The sequence below is a fragment of the Lontra canadensis genome, unplaced genomic scaffold (assembly GCF_010015895.1).
Source record: "Lontra canadensis isolate GAN:19392208 unplaced genomic scaffold, GSC_riverotter_1.0 scaffold67, whole genome shotgun sequence".
Classification (NCBI taxonomy): domain Eukaryota; kingdom Metazoa; phylum Chordata; class Mammalia; order Carnivora; family Mustelidae; genus Lontra; species Lontra canadensis.
Genome location: NW_022631061.1, coordinates 2,412,939 through 2,428,088, shown reverse-complemented (window position 1 = coordinate 2,428,088; position 15,150 = coordinate 2,412,939). Strand labels below are relative to the sequence as shown.

General features: G+C 37.1%; 1 protein-coding gene across 5 annotated transcripts in view; it reads left to right on the top strand.

Moving 5' to 3' along the window:
- The window catches only part of KATNAL1 (katanin catalytic subunit A1 like 1), a 73,361-nt gene extending 59,377 nt beyond the window's left edge, over positions 1-13,984 (top strand). For all 5 annotated transcript variants that reach the window (XM_032879987.1, XM_032879990.1, XM_032879989.1 and 2 more), the window contains exons 10-11: positions 11,839-11,965; positions 13,619-13,984. In XM_032879987.1, coding sequence (XP_032735878.1) covers positions 11,839-11,965; positions 13,619-13,817 — 326 coding nt within the window. In that variant the 3' untranslated portion in view covers positions 13,818-13,984. The remainder of the gene's footprint in view (positions 1-11,838; positions 11,966-13,618) is intronic.
- Positions 13,985-15,150: the final 1,166 nt, after the last annotated feature.

Sequence of the window (15,150 nt, the reverse complement as noted above, 5' to 3'; positions counted from 1 at the left end):
TATTGAATTTATTCTTCAGCATACAGTCTTTTTTGGTGCATGTTTATTCTGTACTTGTTGATTATAATATTCTATAGTTGTTGGTCAGATCAAGTTAGTGTGATAGTATTGTTCCAATCTTTTAGATTCTTACTTATTTTTTTACTGTTTTTTTTTTTTAACCAATTACAGAGTGGGTTGTTAAACTCCTCAAGTATTATTGTGAATTTGTTTATTGTTTGCTTTAATTCTGTCAGTGTTTGCTTTATGCATTTTGAAGTTCATTAGGTACATAAACAGTTACTGGTATATCTTCTTTGTCCTTCTACCATTATGAAATGTCTTTATCTCTGGTTAGACCCTTTGACTTGATGTTTACTTTTAATGTTACCATAGCCTCACCATCTTTCTTTTGCTTATCGTTTGTTTGATATATCTGCTTTCTTCCTTGAGTTTTCATCCTGTCCTTAAATTTGCAGTGCAGTTCTTGTAGATAGCATATAATTGGGCCTGGCTATTTATCCATTTGTTTCTTCTTTTTAATTGGCATATTTGGTCCATTTAAATACAATGTAATCATTGATATGGGTGTGTTTAAATGTGCCATCTTGTTATTTTCCCTTTTGTTTCTCTGTACCTCTTTTCCTAATTTCTTTTGATAATTCACTATTTTTTAGTATCCACTTTAATTCCTTTAATGAATATTTACCTATACCCTTTTTTTTTTTAGCAGTTGATCTAGGAATTAACAGTATGCATCTGTAACTTTTCACAGTTGACTTGAAGTGTACTATTTAATGTAAAATGTAAGAACTGTTTGCCTCTTCCCACCAAGCCTTTGTGCTGTTTTGTCATGTGTTTTATACCTACATTCCTATAGATCCCACAATATAATGAGATTTAAATTATCAGTTTAAACTTCAACCAAGAGGGCACAAAAAAGTAGTGTTTTCTGTTTGCCTACATATTTAATACCCGCGCTGCTCTGTTTTTCTATCTTAAGGTCCAGATTTCCATCTGGGTTCATCTCCTATTTTTCCAGAAGAGTTCCTTTAATATTTCTTCTAGTTAAGATCTGCCAGCATCAAGTTCAGTTTTTGTTATATGAAGTGTCTTTCTTTCACCCTTATTTCTGAAGGATATTTTTAATAAATCCAGGTTAGAAAAAGTTTTTTGTCTTGTTTTTTTCTTTCATTACTTATAAAGATGTCACTTTGGGGGTGCCTGGGTGGCTCAGTGGATTAAAGCCTCTGCCTTCGGCTCAGGTCATGGTCCCAGGGTCCTGGGATCGAGCCCCACATCGGGCTCTCTGCTCTGCAGGGAGCCTGCTTCTTCCTCTCTCTCTCTGCCTGCCTCTCTGCCTACTTGTGATCTCTGTCAAATAAATAAATAAAATCTTTAAAAAAAAAAAAAAGATGTCACTTTGTCATCTGGCCTCCACTGGTTTCTGATGTGAGGTCCACTGTCATTCACACCATTGTATGTAATGTATCTCTTCCTTTCTGGCTATTGTTTTTTTAAATCAACTTCATTGAAAAATGATTTATCTATAGTAAGCTTTATCCACTTAAAATTTGCTGATTTTGACATACAAGCCATGAAACCATACCACAATCAGAATGCAGGATATATCTTTCATCCCGAAATGATTTCTTGTGTCCCTTTGCAGCCCATTCTTCTTTGGGGCATTCTTTGGGACTGTTATAAATCTGCTGTCAACATTCATGTTCAATTCTTTGTGTGAACATATGTTTTCAGTTCTCCTGGATAAATACCTAGGAGTGAGATAACTGGGTCATGTGGTAGTATATGTTTATAGAAAGTAGGTTGGAATTTTCTTGAGTGGTTGTCCTCTGTGGGTTTTTTTTTTTTGTTTTGTTTTGTTTTGTTTTGTTTTTTTTTAGGCAGGGAGGGGCAGAGGGAGAAGGAGAGAGAGAATCTTAAGCAGACTCCACAGCCATCACGGAGCCCAGTGAGGGGCTTGATCTCATGACCCTGAGATCATGACCTAAGCTGAAATCAAGAGTTGGATGGTTAACTGACTGAGCCACCCAGGCACCCCCTCTCTGTGGTTGTTAAGATACTCTGTTTATCTTTTTGTTTTCAGCAATTTTACTATGATGTACTCTGTAAAATTTTCCTTTTTTATTTATCCTGCATGTATGTTGGACTTTGATATTGTTGCACAGGTCACTGGACTCTATTACATTTTTTTCAGTCTTTTTTCTAATTCTTCAGGTTGGATAATTTCTGTTCATTTATCTTCATGTTCATTGACACTTTCTTCTGCCATTTCTTAATCTACTTTTAATCTCAACCAGTGCATTTTTCATTTCAAACATATTTTGCAAATCTAGCATTTCCATTTGGCTATTTAATATAGTTTCTGTTGCTTTGCTGGGATTCCCCAGCTCTTTATCCGTTTTGTCTATCTTTTCCTGTAATTCTTGGAGATTTTTCCCATCAAAAGTTGGAGCTTAGTTCTCCTCCCCCTGACAATGTATTGGACTTAGTGATTTGTTTCTAAGGAATAGAATATGGGAGAATGATGCTATAAGTGACTTCTGAGGCTAAATCATAAAAAGGATAGTTCCTGCCTGGCTGTCCCTCTCTCAGATTACATGCTTTTGAGGAAGCCAGCTGCCATACCATGAGGACAAATAGCCTATGGAGAAGCCCAGATGGGAAGAAACGAAAGTCTCCCACTAGCAGCCAATGGAATCGGCTTACCTGTTACGTGAGTTATATACTTTTGGAGGACTACAGGCCTAGCCTGTACATTGACTAAAATTTCATGACCCTGCATTAGTCAGGTTTCTCCAGAGAAACAGAACTCGTAGAGCATGTATATAGAGACAGATTTATTTTAATGGATTAGCTCATGGAATTACAGAGACTGGCAGGTCTAAAATCTGCAGGGTAGGCTGGCAGGCTGGAGACCCAGGGAGGCATTGGTATCACAATGCAAGTCCAAGGGCTCTTTTTGGGCAGAATTCCCTCTTGTTCTGGGCAGATCCGGCTTTCGTTCTGCTTTGGCCTTCAGCTGATCAGATGAGGCCTCCCACATTATGGAGAGCTGTCTGCTTTACTGAGTCTATGGATTTAAATATTAATCTCCTACAAAAACATCCTTATAGAAACATCTAGAATAATGTTTGACCAAATGTATGGGTACTGTGGCCCAGCCAAGTTCACATAAAATTAGCCATCATAGATCCTAAGTGAGAGCATTCTAGCTAAGCTTCTCCCAAATTCCTGATGCACACAGTAACGATGAAGATGATAAATTATTATGTTAAGCCAATAAGTTTTAGTGTAATATCTTATTCAGAAATAGATAATTGATATATGACTTTGTAGTTTATTTCAGCTGATTCTTAAATCTAGAACATCAGTTTCTGTTGGCTGCTTTTTCATTTTCTTAATTATGGGTCACATTTTTCTGTTTCTTCATGTGTCTAGTAGTTTTTATTATATGCTCCACATTGTAGGCAGTCTGGATTATGTTGTTTTCCTTTGAAAGGTATTGAATTTTGTTCTGACAGGCACTCATATTATTGGTAGAACTTAAGAAAAAGCTACTTTACAGTTATTTGCTGTCTGTTGGCTAATGCATGAAAACAGTTGCCTCTTGTTTTATGTGTTTACCAAAGAAAGTCTGGTACCAGTTTTTTTGTGATGGCCAGAAATGGAAGCTTCACCTGCGACTTTTTCTCTTTTTTTAAAGATGTTTCTTTATTTGACAGAGAACAAGCAGGGGGAGCAGCAGAGGAAGAGGGAGCAGGCTCCCCAGTGAGCAGGGAGCCCGATGCGGGTCTCGATCCCAGGGTCATGAGATCATGACCTGAGCCGAAGGCAGATGCTCAACCAACTGAGCCCCCCAAAGACCCCAAAACTTAATTTTAAAAACATATTCCTTAGTCACTTTCATGACTAAATCTCAAGGCTCTGTGATAAAATTAATTGGTAGATTTCTAGCTAATAGGTTATCTTGTATTGTCTTTCCATTAATTCTCATAATCTCATTACTTGAAAAATGTTATTTTTCTTAAAACAGTGCTGAAATTTTGATTGACCTTACAATAATAATAAACTTATTTAAAGCAGTAATGAAAGTGATTCAATTTAGAAGCTTTAAGCTATCCTGGAATATTCTAACCCCCAGAAGCAGCTCCTTATTGCCTGGCTTGCTTTCATATTAGCCACATGAAGGTTTGAAATTTGAGTGGTTTGTTACCACTTCTGATTTAATGTTTCTTTCCTTTCTCTTTTTTCCCCTCCTATTTTCCTTCCTTGTTTTCTAAACCAAATATCTGTATTCTATCTGGTATATTTCTATGAAATCAGTTTTAATTTTACTACTGTGTACAATGATTATAAATAAGAAATTAATACTAATGGGGGAAAATAAAAGTTTTACTACTTGAACTGACATCATTTAAACTTTGGTACTGTGAACTTTAATTCACCATAACAGGGAGAAAAAAAAGTAACTGGAAAAATAGTCGATGATAGCAATTTTATAACTGCTGAGGAGAGCTTAGGTATTGGGGGAAAGACATGCTTTGTGATACAAAGTTAGGAATTTAGCTTTCTTTGAAATATTGGAGAAGAAAATAGATTTGGCTGACTGAAGGGCTTTCTTCTAAACTTGTTTTCCCTTATGAAAATGTTATGTCCATTATAGGTAATCACTTTTGGGTGCTTCTCTTTGCTCATTATTAGTCTGAAGGTGTGTACCTTGTGACTATGGAACTTGAGAAATTGCTTTCTCCTAATGTGTATCCAAACAGGTAATCATAATTAGAACTCCACTCTGTCTAACTTTTTCTTTCATCTGTATTAGTTCAATAGGTGTTTATCTAGCTCTTTGCTGTTAAGCACTTATTAGGCACTGTGGGAATATAAGCGATGTACAAGCCTTGTCCTTAGAGAGCTCCGGGTGCAGTTAGGTTAAGTGTATGCCTACCTTCCAACTAACTGTAGGGAAAACAGTGTCCTGTGATCTTAGTGTTCTCCATGATACTTTTTCTTTTCAAGTTTTTTAATTTAAAATTCCAGTTAGTTTATTCTAATACAGCATAAATTCCAGTGCAGTGTAGGACTACTTTCAGGTGTACAAAATAGTGATTCAACACTTACATACAACACCCAGTGCTCATCACAACAAGTACACTCCTTAATCTCTATTACCTGTTTAACACCCCCCGCCAGGTCCATGGTATTTTGGAGTGGAGAATGAGGAATAATAAATTCTGGCCAGGTGCCCCTGGGTGGCTCAGTGGATTAAAGCCTCTGCCTTCAGCTCAGGTCATGATCCCAGGTCCTGGGATCGAGCCCCGCATGGGGCTCTCTGCTCAGCAGGGAGCCTGCTTCCTCCTTTCTCTCTGTCTGCCGCTCTGCCTACTTGTGATCTCTCTGTCAAATAAATAAATAAAATCTTTAAAAAAATAAATAAATTCTGGCCAAAGTGCTTTGAAGTTAGATTTTCACTAATTTTCAGAGAAAAACAGAAACAAAGGTATGGTTACTTGAAAATGAACAGACAGATCACTCTTGTGGCTGGAGCATCTGGTAAGACAGAAGGGTCTGGAATAGATAAAACAATAACCCTTGGAAAAGTGAGAGGCCTGAAGGAATGATTTAGAAATATAGGGTAAAATTAATGGAAAGAAAGATTATATGAAAGTAAAAAAAAAAAGTTTGAAGGACATTTTATGAACCAAAGCAACCCATGAAAATAAATTTTAGTTGGAAAAGGAAGATAATATAAAAATGAGAATAGATTAAACTAAAGGCACCCCTGATGCCTAAGCCAGAGCTCGTCTTTCTGGAGCACTTTCTTCCTTGTGGCCATTCCATGCGGCCTTGGCTGCTCCAGTCGTGGTGGGTTTCCAGATAGTCCGAGTTCATACATGCGTAGTAGCTCAGGGCACCAGATGGTCCACTGGGATAGGTGGTAGGGGCATCCCTTTTTATAACCTAGCCTTAGAGGCTATGTAGTGTCACTTCTGCTGTACTCTGGGTTGCAACATTTACAGCCCCACCATTTTCAAGAGACTACCTCTGGGTGGGAGAGTGGCAAGACCACATTGTAGAAGCACGTGTGGGATGAGAGCGACTGTTGCAGCCGTCCTGGTAAATACAATCTGCCATAGTTAACAAAAGGCAAAATAACAGGCACAGCTAGAGCCTGGCCTCACAGTAAGTCTCTTCTTCCTTTATGCATCTAAATTACAGCAGCAGGCACCTGCTCAGATTAATGTAGTCCTTTTTCAGCCCCTTTCATTTAATTATATTTTGCTTTTAGAATAACCTCCTTAAATCACTGAAGTGTCATAGAGTCTCTTAGACTCATTTCCTATCACATCAGGGTCAGAGTGTTTTGTTTTTTTTTCCCCCTTTTCTTTGTTTAAGTTGTAGGTCCACACCTTATCCTTCTTAATTGTGTCTATTTGCCTCTCTCAGGCCTCCTTCGTACTTTTCTACTTACTCCCCGCAACCACTCTGGTATATGCATGCTGCTTCTTACTTCATGTCCTTATTTATGGTACTCCCGTTTCCCAGATTGTTCTCTCTCTTTGCCTTTATTTAAACTTTACTGGGGCCCCTGCCTGGCTCAGTCAATAGAACATGCGGCTCTTGACCTTGGGGTGTGTGTTTGAGCCCCATCTTGGGCCATGGAGCTTACTGAAAAAGAAGATAAAGAACAAAAAAATCCAATAGGGTGCCTGGCTGGCTCAGTGAGAAGAGAATATGATCCTTGATCTTGGGGTTGTGAGTTTGAGCCCCACATTGGGTGTAGAGATTACTTAAATAAATACAAATTTAGGAAAAGTTTATTGATATTTCAAAGTTGACATTAAAGCATGCTAATTCTGTGAAGGCTTATTTGACCTGGCCTATCTCCCTTGTGTCTCCCAGCGGTGTCTCACATGGTCCTTAATAAAAGGGATCTGGGTTTTCTGTGTCTCCCTTTACTCTTGTTTGTTGGCTAACCACTGGTGGTGCTGGCGTTGGGTGGGGAGGCACCGCAATGAACACTTTTTGAGTGCTGTGGGCCAGTCCTTACATGTATTAACTTATTTAACCCACGCAACAGTCTTATGCAGTAGATTCTCTTCGTATCTTTATCTGACATGTGAGGCAACTGAGGCATTGAGAGGTTAAGTACCCCACCAGTGAGGCAGAGCAGGGCTGTGAGCCCAGACAGTCTGGCCCCAGAGCACATACCTGCTATCATCTTCACTGGACTGCCAAGTGTGCTTCAGAAGAATTGTTAATATAAGAAGTATATGATCCTTTTAACGATGTTTATTTAAATTTAGAATGTGTACTGACTTGGTTATGTGGCATTTGTAGTTCTTTATTAACATATTAATTTCTTGTTAAATCCTTCAACAATATCATTCAGTTTTATAGAGTCGATAAATCCTACTTGGAATCTTCTAACAAACCACTGATACAACCAGAATTACAAGTTATTTTCCCCCAAATTATAGTGACTAGGGAACAGGACGCTTCCTACTAGGCTTCAGTAGCACTAGCCCTCACTTTGAGCAGGCTTATGCTCCAAAGTTCATTTAAGGTGACTGACTGGAACTTTGTTTCTGTGGGATAATACATTATATTGAACTTGGTGTTTGAGTTCTAAGGGCAGGCTGCAGTAAAACATTTTGATTTACAAGTACGGTGATACTCTTAGCATTAGGACTAAGAGCAAAGTGATATTTGTTTGCTAACATTCACCTGCTATGTGTGGAGCACTATGAAATCGCACTTGGGTTACATTCGGAGTTCTTACTGAGGCATCAGGAGCACAGCCACTTTCTGTAGGAGCAGACCTAGGGGCTTCCTGTCCTCCCCTTGTTTTTCCCACACCCCTCTTGCTGATCATCTGAGTGCAGGACTTCTATGTCTCTATACCATAGTGAACTCTAAGGTGGGCCTGTTGGCTGGGGATGATCAAGGATAAGGAGCTCCCAAGATGAAGGAATTCTAGAGGTGAAGATTTCCGACTCATACTCTTTTTTTTTTTTTTTTTTCCTGGCAATCTCAAATAATGCCTGCTTGCTTTTCTTCTCACTGTGGCTTCTCTTTGCATTGCTTTGCTTTGTCTTACTTTGCGTGTGTGAGTGAGAACTATAACTTGTTATAGAACCATGTATTAAAATTTAGTTCAGTCTATCCAATAATTGGCAAACAACCATGTAACTACTTTCTAGGACCAGAAATGGAGCATTATCTGACCTCAGAAGCTCCCAGTATATTCTTCCCTAGCATAGCTCCCTTCCTGCCCCCTGGTGGTAATCACTGTTACTCCTTTTTTGGAAATAATTTATTTTTATCTTATAATTTTCTCACCTAATAATGTATCCCCAAACAAAGCTTTATCTTTTCTAAAACTTAAATTGAATCACACTAATTGTATTTATTCATATTTTGCTTTTGTTCAAGTACATTTTTAAGATTCATCCATATTATGAAATCTAGGTGCTGTTCATTTTTGTTGCTGTATATCATTCCATTGTATTGGTCAGCTAGGGCTGCCATTACAGAGTACCACAGACTGGGTGGCTTAAACAACAAAAATTTATTTTCTCAGTCTAGAAGTCCAAGATCGAGCAAGGTGTTGTTTCATTCTGGGGCCTCTTTCCTTGGCTTATAGAAAGCCATTTTCTCCCAGTGTCTTTATGTAGTCATCTTCTGTGTGTGTGTCCTAACCTCCTGCTCTTGTAAAGATACCAGTCAGACTGGATTAGGATCCACCCAGGGGCACCTGGGTGGCTCAGTGGGTTAAGCTGCTGCCCTCAGCTCAGGTTATGATCCTAGGGTCCTGGGATCGAGCCCTGCATCAGGCTCTCTGCTCTGCGGGGAGCCTGCTTCCTCCTCTCTCTCTGCCTGCCTCTCTGCCTACTTGTGATCTCTGTCTGTCAAATAAATAAATAAAATCTTAAAAAAAAAAAAAGGATCCACCCATATGACCTCATTTTACTTTAATCACCTCTTAAAGGCACTGTCTTCAAATACAGTTGCATTCTGAAGTATTGGAAGTTAGAACTTAACATCAAACTTCAGGGGGTTGGAGGAGACACAGTTCAGCCTATAACATCCATTATGTCATTATACCACAGTTACCCATCATATTATTTGGTGGACAGTTTAATTGTTTCAATTCTAGGCAATTATGAATATTTTTATACTCGTATAATGGCAAAAATGCCTGAGTTTCTTTAGGGAGATGGAGCATTCCATCCATGCAGTGAGTTGCTGGTCATGTTGCATAGCTGGAACAATAAGAGATAAAACCAGTCTGTCTTCCCAAGTGGTTGTTCCAAAGTGGTTGTTACACACTGTACTCAAGCCAGCAAGATAGGAGAGTTCCCGTTGCTTCACATTTTTCCAAAACCTTAGACTTTTTAATTCATATACCAGTCTCTTGGTGTACAGTGCTGTCTCATTGTGGTTTAATTTTTATTTCCTTCTTTATTAAATAATTTGAATATCTTTTCCTATGGTAGCCGTTTGGATTGTAACAAAATCAAACGGCTAATAAAGGAAAAGATACATAACAAATACCTGTTCATATCTTTTGCCCATTTTTCTGTTAGGTGGTCTGACCTTTATATTTGTAGGAGTTCTTTAAATATTCTGGATATAAGTACTTTGCAGTATATGTTGTAAATATCTTCTCAAACTCCAGCTTTTGTGTTTCACTCTGTTTACAGTCTTGGTGAATTGGGGTTCCTAATTTTAATGTGGTAGGTTTGTCAGTCTTTTCCTTTGTGGGCAGCTTCTTGAATATATATATAGATATTTATCTATATATCTTAAGAATATTCACTCTGAATTCATTAATATATTTCTTGTTTTATCTTCTAAAATGTTTGTAATTTTGCATCTTATATTTAGAGTAGTAATATATCTGGCACTGATTTTTTTTTAAAAGATTATTTATTTATTTATTTGAGAGAGAGAGAGATTGGGAGCACAAGCAGGGGAGTGGGAGAGAGAGAAACAGGCTTCCCTTTAATCTTGTTTGTTGGCTAACCACTGGTGGTGCTGGCGTTGGGTGAGGAGGCACCACAATGAACACATTTTGAGTGCTGTGGGCCAGTCCTTACATGTATTATTTAACCCACGCAACAGTCTTATGCAGTAGATTCTCTTCATATCTTTATCTGACATGTGAGGAAACTGAGGCACTGAGGGGTTAAGTATCTTAACAGGCTTCCCACTGAGCAGGGAGCCTGATGTGGGCCTTGATCCCAGGACCCTGGGATCACAACCTGAGCCAAAGGCAGACGCTTAACGACTGACCCACCCAAGCGCCCCTGGCACCAATTTTTATGTATGGTATGAGGCAGGATGCAGTTTCATTTTTGTACCCAGTAGACAGTAGTTGTTCTGGCATTTTCTCCCACCACATGTCTTAAATAGCTGCCATAGTATATGCTTTGATCTGCTTCTGGGCTCCCTGTTCCGTATCATCAATCTATTTGTTTATCTCTGCAAGAGTAGTACATTGATTTGAATCTTATTACTTTGTAATAAGTCTTAAAGCCTGATAGGGCAGTTCCTCCCACCTTATTGTTGTTTTTCCAGTGTGTCTTGGTTGTCCTTGATTCTTTCCATTTCCATAAACATTTTATTATCTGCCTGTTCAGATACACAAACAGACCTGTTGGGATCTTTACTAGAATGCTTTGAACTCTGTATGATCATTTGGGGAATTGTCAGTGTCAGAAAAGATAAAACAAACTTTGGAGAACTGTTTTAGATTAAAGAATACTAAAGAGATATGATAACTAAATGCAGTGTATGACGGATTTTAAGAAAGTTTCCTGGGGAAAATGGGGACGTGTTAATCTGGATTGTGTATTGGATGATTCTAATGTACCAGGGTTGAATTTGCTGGTTAGTGTAATAATTGTATGGATATCTTTGTTCTTAGAAGGTACATGCTGAAGAATTTAAGGTGAAGTGTTGCAGTGCCTATAGTTAGCTCTAAATTCAAAAAAGAAGGAGGGGGGAGAGGTGAAGGGAGTGATAATGGCAAAATATTGACAAATGATGAGTCTAGATGGAAGGCAAATGGTTGTTGACTGATTTTTTTTTTTTAACCTATAGATTTAAGATTTTTCAAAATAAGTTGGGGAAAATTACATTTCATTTTACATATCAGAAAATAATAGAAAGCCAGATGCAACCTAAGTTTGCATTATCCTAGTATGCTGTATTAAATAGAAATACGACATTAACAATAATAGTAAGACAGCAAGCATGATTGGTTATTTTAAATAATTCTGTAATTCATTTGAGCTTACACAGTACAATATACATTTCAGTCGTATTGGAACAGCAAATGTCTGTGGGCTGGCTCTCCAAGTAAAAAAAAAACACATTAATATGTGTTTTGTGCCAAGTGCTGATTTCCTGTATCCTAGGAAATCTTTTTTCTATGTTACTTTTAAAGGTGAGCAAAATGATTCATAGGAGTTACACTCCATGCAATCTAATTTTATAAAACTAGACTAAATGTTGCTTTTTACTAAAAGCACATTTGATACTTGAATATGAATGATTTTATTTTTCATAAAGGACTACAGACTATTTGTTTTCACAGCAAGTATCTTCACAATCTATAAGGAAAACTCTTTGAGTTTTGTTTCAATTTCTAGTTATTGCAGCCAAGGCACTTACGAAATTCAGTAATTCTGAGTCATGCCATGAGTTGGAAATATTAGGTGGACTCAAGTTACTGACTCCTCTTTCTTTTACTGAATGTTAATATGTGATTTCTCATCAAGATGATTTGTAAAGTAAAACCTCCAACAGTAACAAAAAAATCTTCTACAGCAAAAGGAAGAACTGAGCTGCTGAAGATCAATCTTCGTGAGGTTGAACTGGATCCTGACATTGAATTGGAAGATATAGCAGAGAAGATTGAGGGCTATTCTGGTGCTGATATAACTAATGTTTGCAGGTATTTTTTTTTTTTAATCTGTGACCTTAGATATTAGGTATAGATTTGACAGGAGGATTGATCTTAAAGTTAGTATCATTCCTAGCTCTTGACATGAAAGCAGCAACCCATTTCCTTGAAATGATTTCTCATTTGTCTTGTTTCTTTTCTACAGAACTTCATGGGTCATTGTTAGATGAATGATTGTATAGCAATATGGTCACCTTTTATGTTCTTCTGATTTTTTTTAAATTTAAATTCAATTAGCCAACATATAGTACTAACTAAAAATAATACATCTTTAGTTCAGATACAGAGTTCAATAATTCATCAGTTGTGTATAACACCCAGTGCTCATCACATCATGTGCCCTCCTTAATGCCTATCACCGATAACCCCATCCTCCCACTGCCTCCCCTCCAGCAACTCTGTTTGTTTCCTAGAGTTAAGAGTCTATGCTGGGTTGTCTCCCTTTCTGTTACTTACCATTCAGTTTCTCTCCCTTCCCCTGTGAACCTCTGCATTGTTTTTTATATTCCACATATGAGTGAAACCAAAGATAAATTTTGTCTTTCTCTGATCTATCCTTTGGTTTTTGAGAAATTATACTGAATTTGGTAACAATGACTTTGACAAGCTAAGGTCAGTTTAGCCCTAAATTGGAGCCTAGTTATATCAACATAAAATAATATTAGTTTTGGTTGTTATTATTTTACTGCATGCAGATGAGCAAGCAAAGTTGTATCAGTTGAAGCTGGGAAATACATATTTTATGTGTATAAAATATATTCTATCTTTCCCTTTCAATGTAGTGACATCATATTTTATAGACAATTCACCTCACTCAATAAGGTTTTTCTTTTTTCCAATCTTAACTATACTTCAATTGACAGTAATAGCCTTTCTTTAAAACTGTAGTATCTGTTGTTTCTCACTTTTTGTACTAGTATTTTTCTTACATACATGTAAATTTAGTGGCACACAAGCTCCCAATAGTTCCACTGTGTAAAATACACATAAAATTTGAAGTTTTGGTTGGGTTAGCTTCCTAATTGCTTTTTTGTGAGCATTAATTGTCCAGTTCTTCCAGACCTTCATAATTATGTACAGCTGATCAGAATGGAGCTGAAAATAGGATCTGGAGAAGCCTGGTTTAATCCCTTTAGTTGTCCACCAGAGCCCCATGTGAGGGCCTCCACATCTACCCGATGCAGATACATTCATGTTCCAGAGAAGGAGTTTCCTGGCTTTACCTCCTCTAATTAGGTTGTAGACAAATTGTTATAAGATTTGAATTATCTTAATATTAGCCATGTGTTCGTTTTCAAGTGTGTAATTCCGTATTTCAAAACTCTACTTCTGTTTCCTAACTTTCTTGGCTGCCTTTGAAGAGCAAGTGGGGAAAAGAAAATTCAGTACTATTGGAGTCCAACCTTGACTTTTAGGATTCATTAATAGTACATTTTATTTTTGTGTTTAAGTCATTTGCATCCTGTTTTAACCTTTTCTGAGCCCTCAGAATATCTCTAAAATGGGAAATTACCATTTTATGGTGCGCAGCACCATAAAAACACATAAAATGATCTTTCGAATGTTTTCTCTTAACTTTGTTACAATTGACAGTGTTTAAAACATTTGCATCAGTGTGGATTCACAGATTTTGTATGTTTTTAGGGATGCCTCTTTAATGGCAATGAGACGGCGAATCAATGGCTTAGGTCCAGAAGAGATCCGTGCACTTTCTAAAGAGGAGCTTCAGATGCCTGTTACCAAAGGAGACTTTGAATTGGCTCTTAAGAAAATTGCCAAGTCTGTCTCTGCTGCAGACTTGGAGAAGTATGAAAAATGGATGGTTGAATTTGGATCTGCTTGAATTTCTGTCAGTTCTTCATTTCTGGTATTTTTATTTATAAAATGTGAAGAAATTCCCTGCAGTTTTTTTTTTTTTTTTTTAAACAGGTTTAGAACTTTTCATTGGAGAGGTGCTTCCCTTAAAGGCAAAAAACTTAAAACCACAAAGAATATATATATAGTTGGGAACGAAGAAAAGCTTACACAGTCTCCCTCACCTGGCTTTGTGCTGGTAATGCCACGTTTTCATGCATTAATATTGCACATGCAAAAAAAAAAAGAAGATATTGCATGTGCAAAAAAAAAAAGGCAGCGTGTCAGGAGGCCAAAGAGCTATCAGTGTGCTCACGTAGAAGCTTGTTTACAAAAGGATTAGAAGGACCTCTCTTTCTCAGTTGCATTTGTTGGTTTTGTTTTTTTTCTATTCTTCGCTCTGAGCATGAGGGACCCATGTATGTTGACTTTTAACATTAGAACTGGGTTTGTGTCAAATTCATTATTGTTAAAAATGATGGTTTTGAATTAAATAATTTGTTAAACCTTTAGAATTCAACTCTTACTGTCACAGTCTATCATATAGTTGAATTTTTACCTTCTGTTCTCCCACCATTTCTTCTATTAACTATCTAATCCTTTACTCAGCTTCATGATGTCCTCATGGCTTGTGGTCTTTGAAGTGTTTTGTCAGGTTGTTTCTCTGGTCTTTAGTATTTTTTGCTGGCACTTATGTTGGAAGGGTGGAGAGAATATTATGATTGCGTAAGAAGCACTTATTCATTCTTGAATTCTAGATTTGTTTTCACTTTTAGTTCAGTATGTTCAAATATTAAGCCTTTTATTTTCCTCAGCTCTAACAATGTTTGATTTTTGCTGAACTTGACTTTCATATTCTAAATAAATACTTTGGTATTCTAAGGAAGTCCACTCTCTTGTGGCTAATGCAAAACAAACAAAATCTTTAGAGTTTTCTGGACAGCTGGTTTAACAAAATAGCATTATACATAATGAGTGATGTTCATTTAAAATTTGAAAATTATTCCTTGTCTAGGTTGAGAACTTGTACATAGGATAGAAGTCTGACATGCACATTGAGTTCAACAGGAATTAGACAATAAAAAGAGGCCAAAAAAAGTAGATGGCTTCTATCTAATAACAAGTAGAGCATCCTCATGCTTTTTTGAAAAAATTACATTTATCCCATTTGGATTGGGCAACCTTTGCTTTAATGGTGATGCTTTTTAAAATTTGTATTTGATGCTATCTTGAATTCTAAGTTTTGGAGAGCACCCACTGGTTTAAAACTAAAAATAATAGAACTTTTTAGACACTTAACAAAAAAACTTAGTATCTTGCTT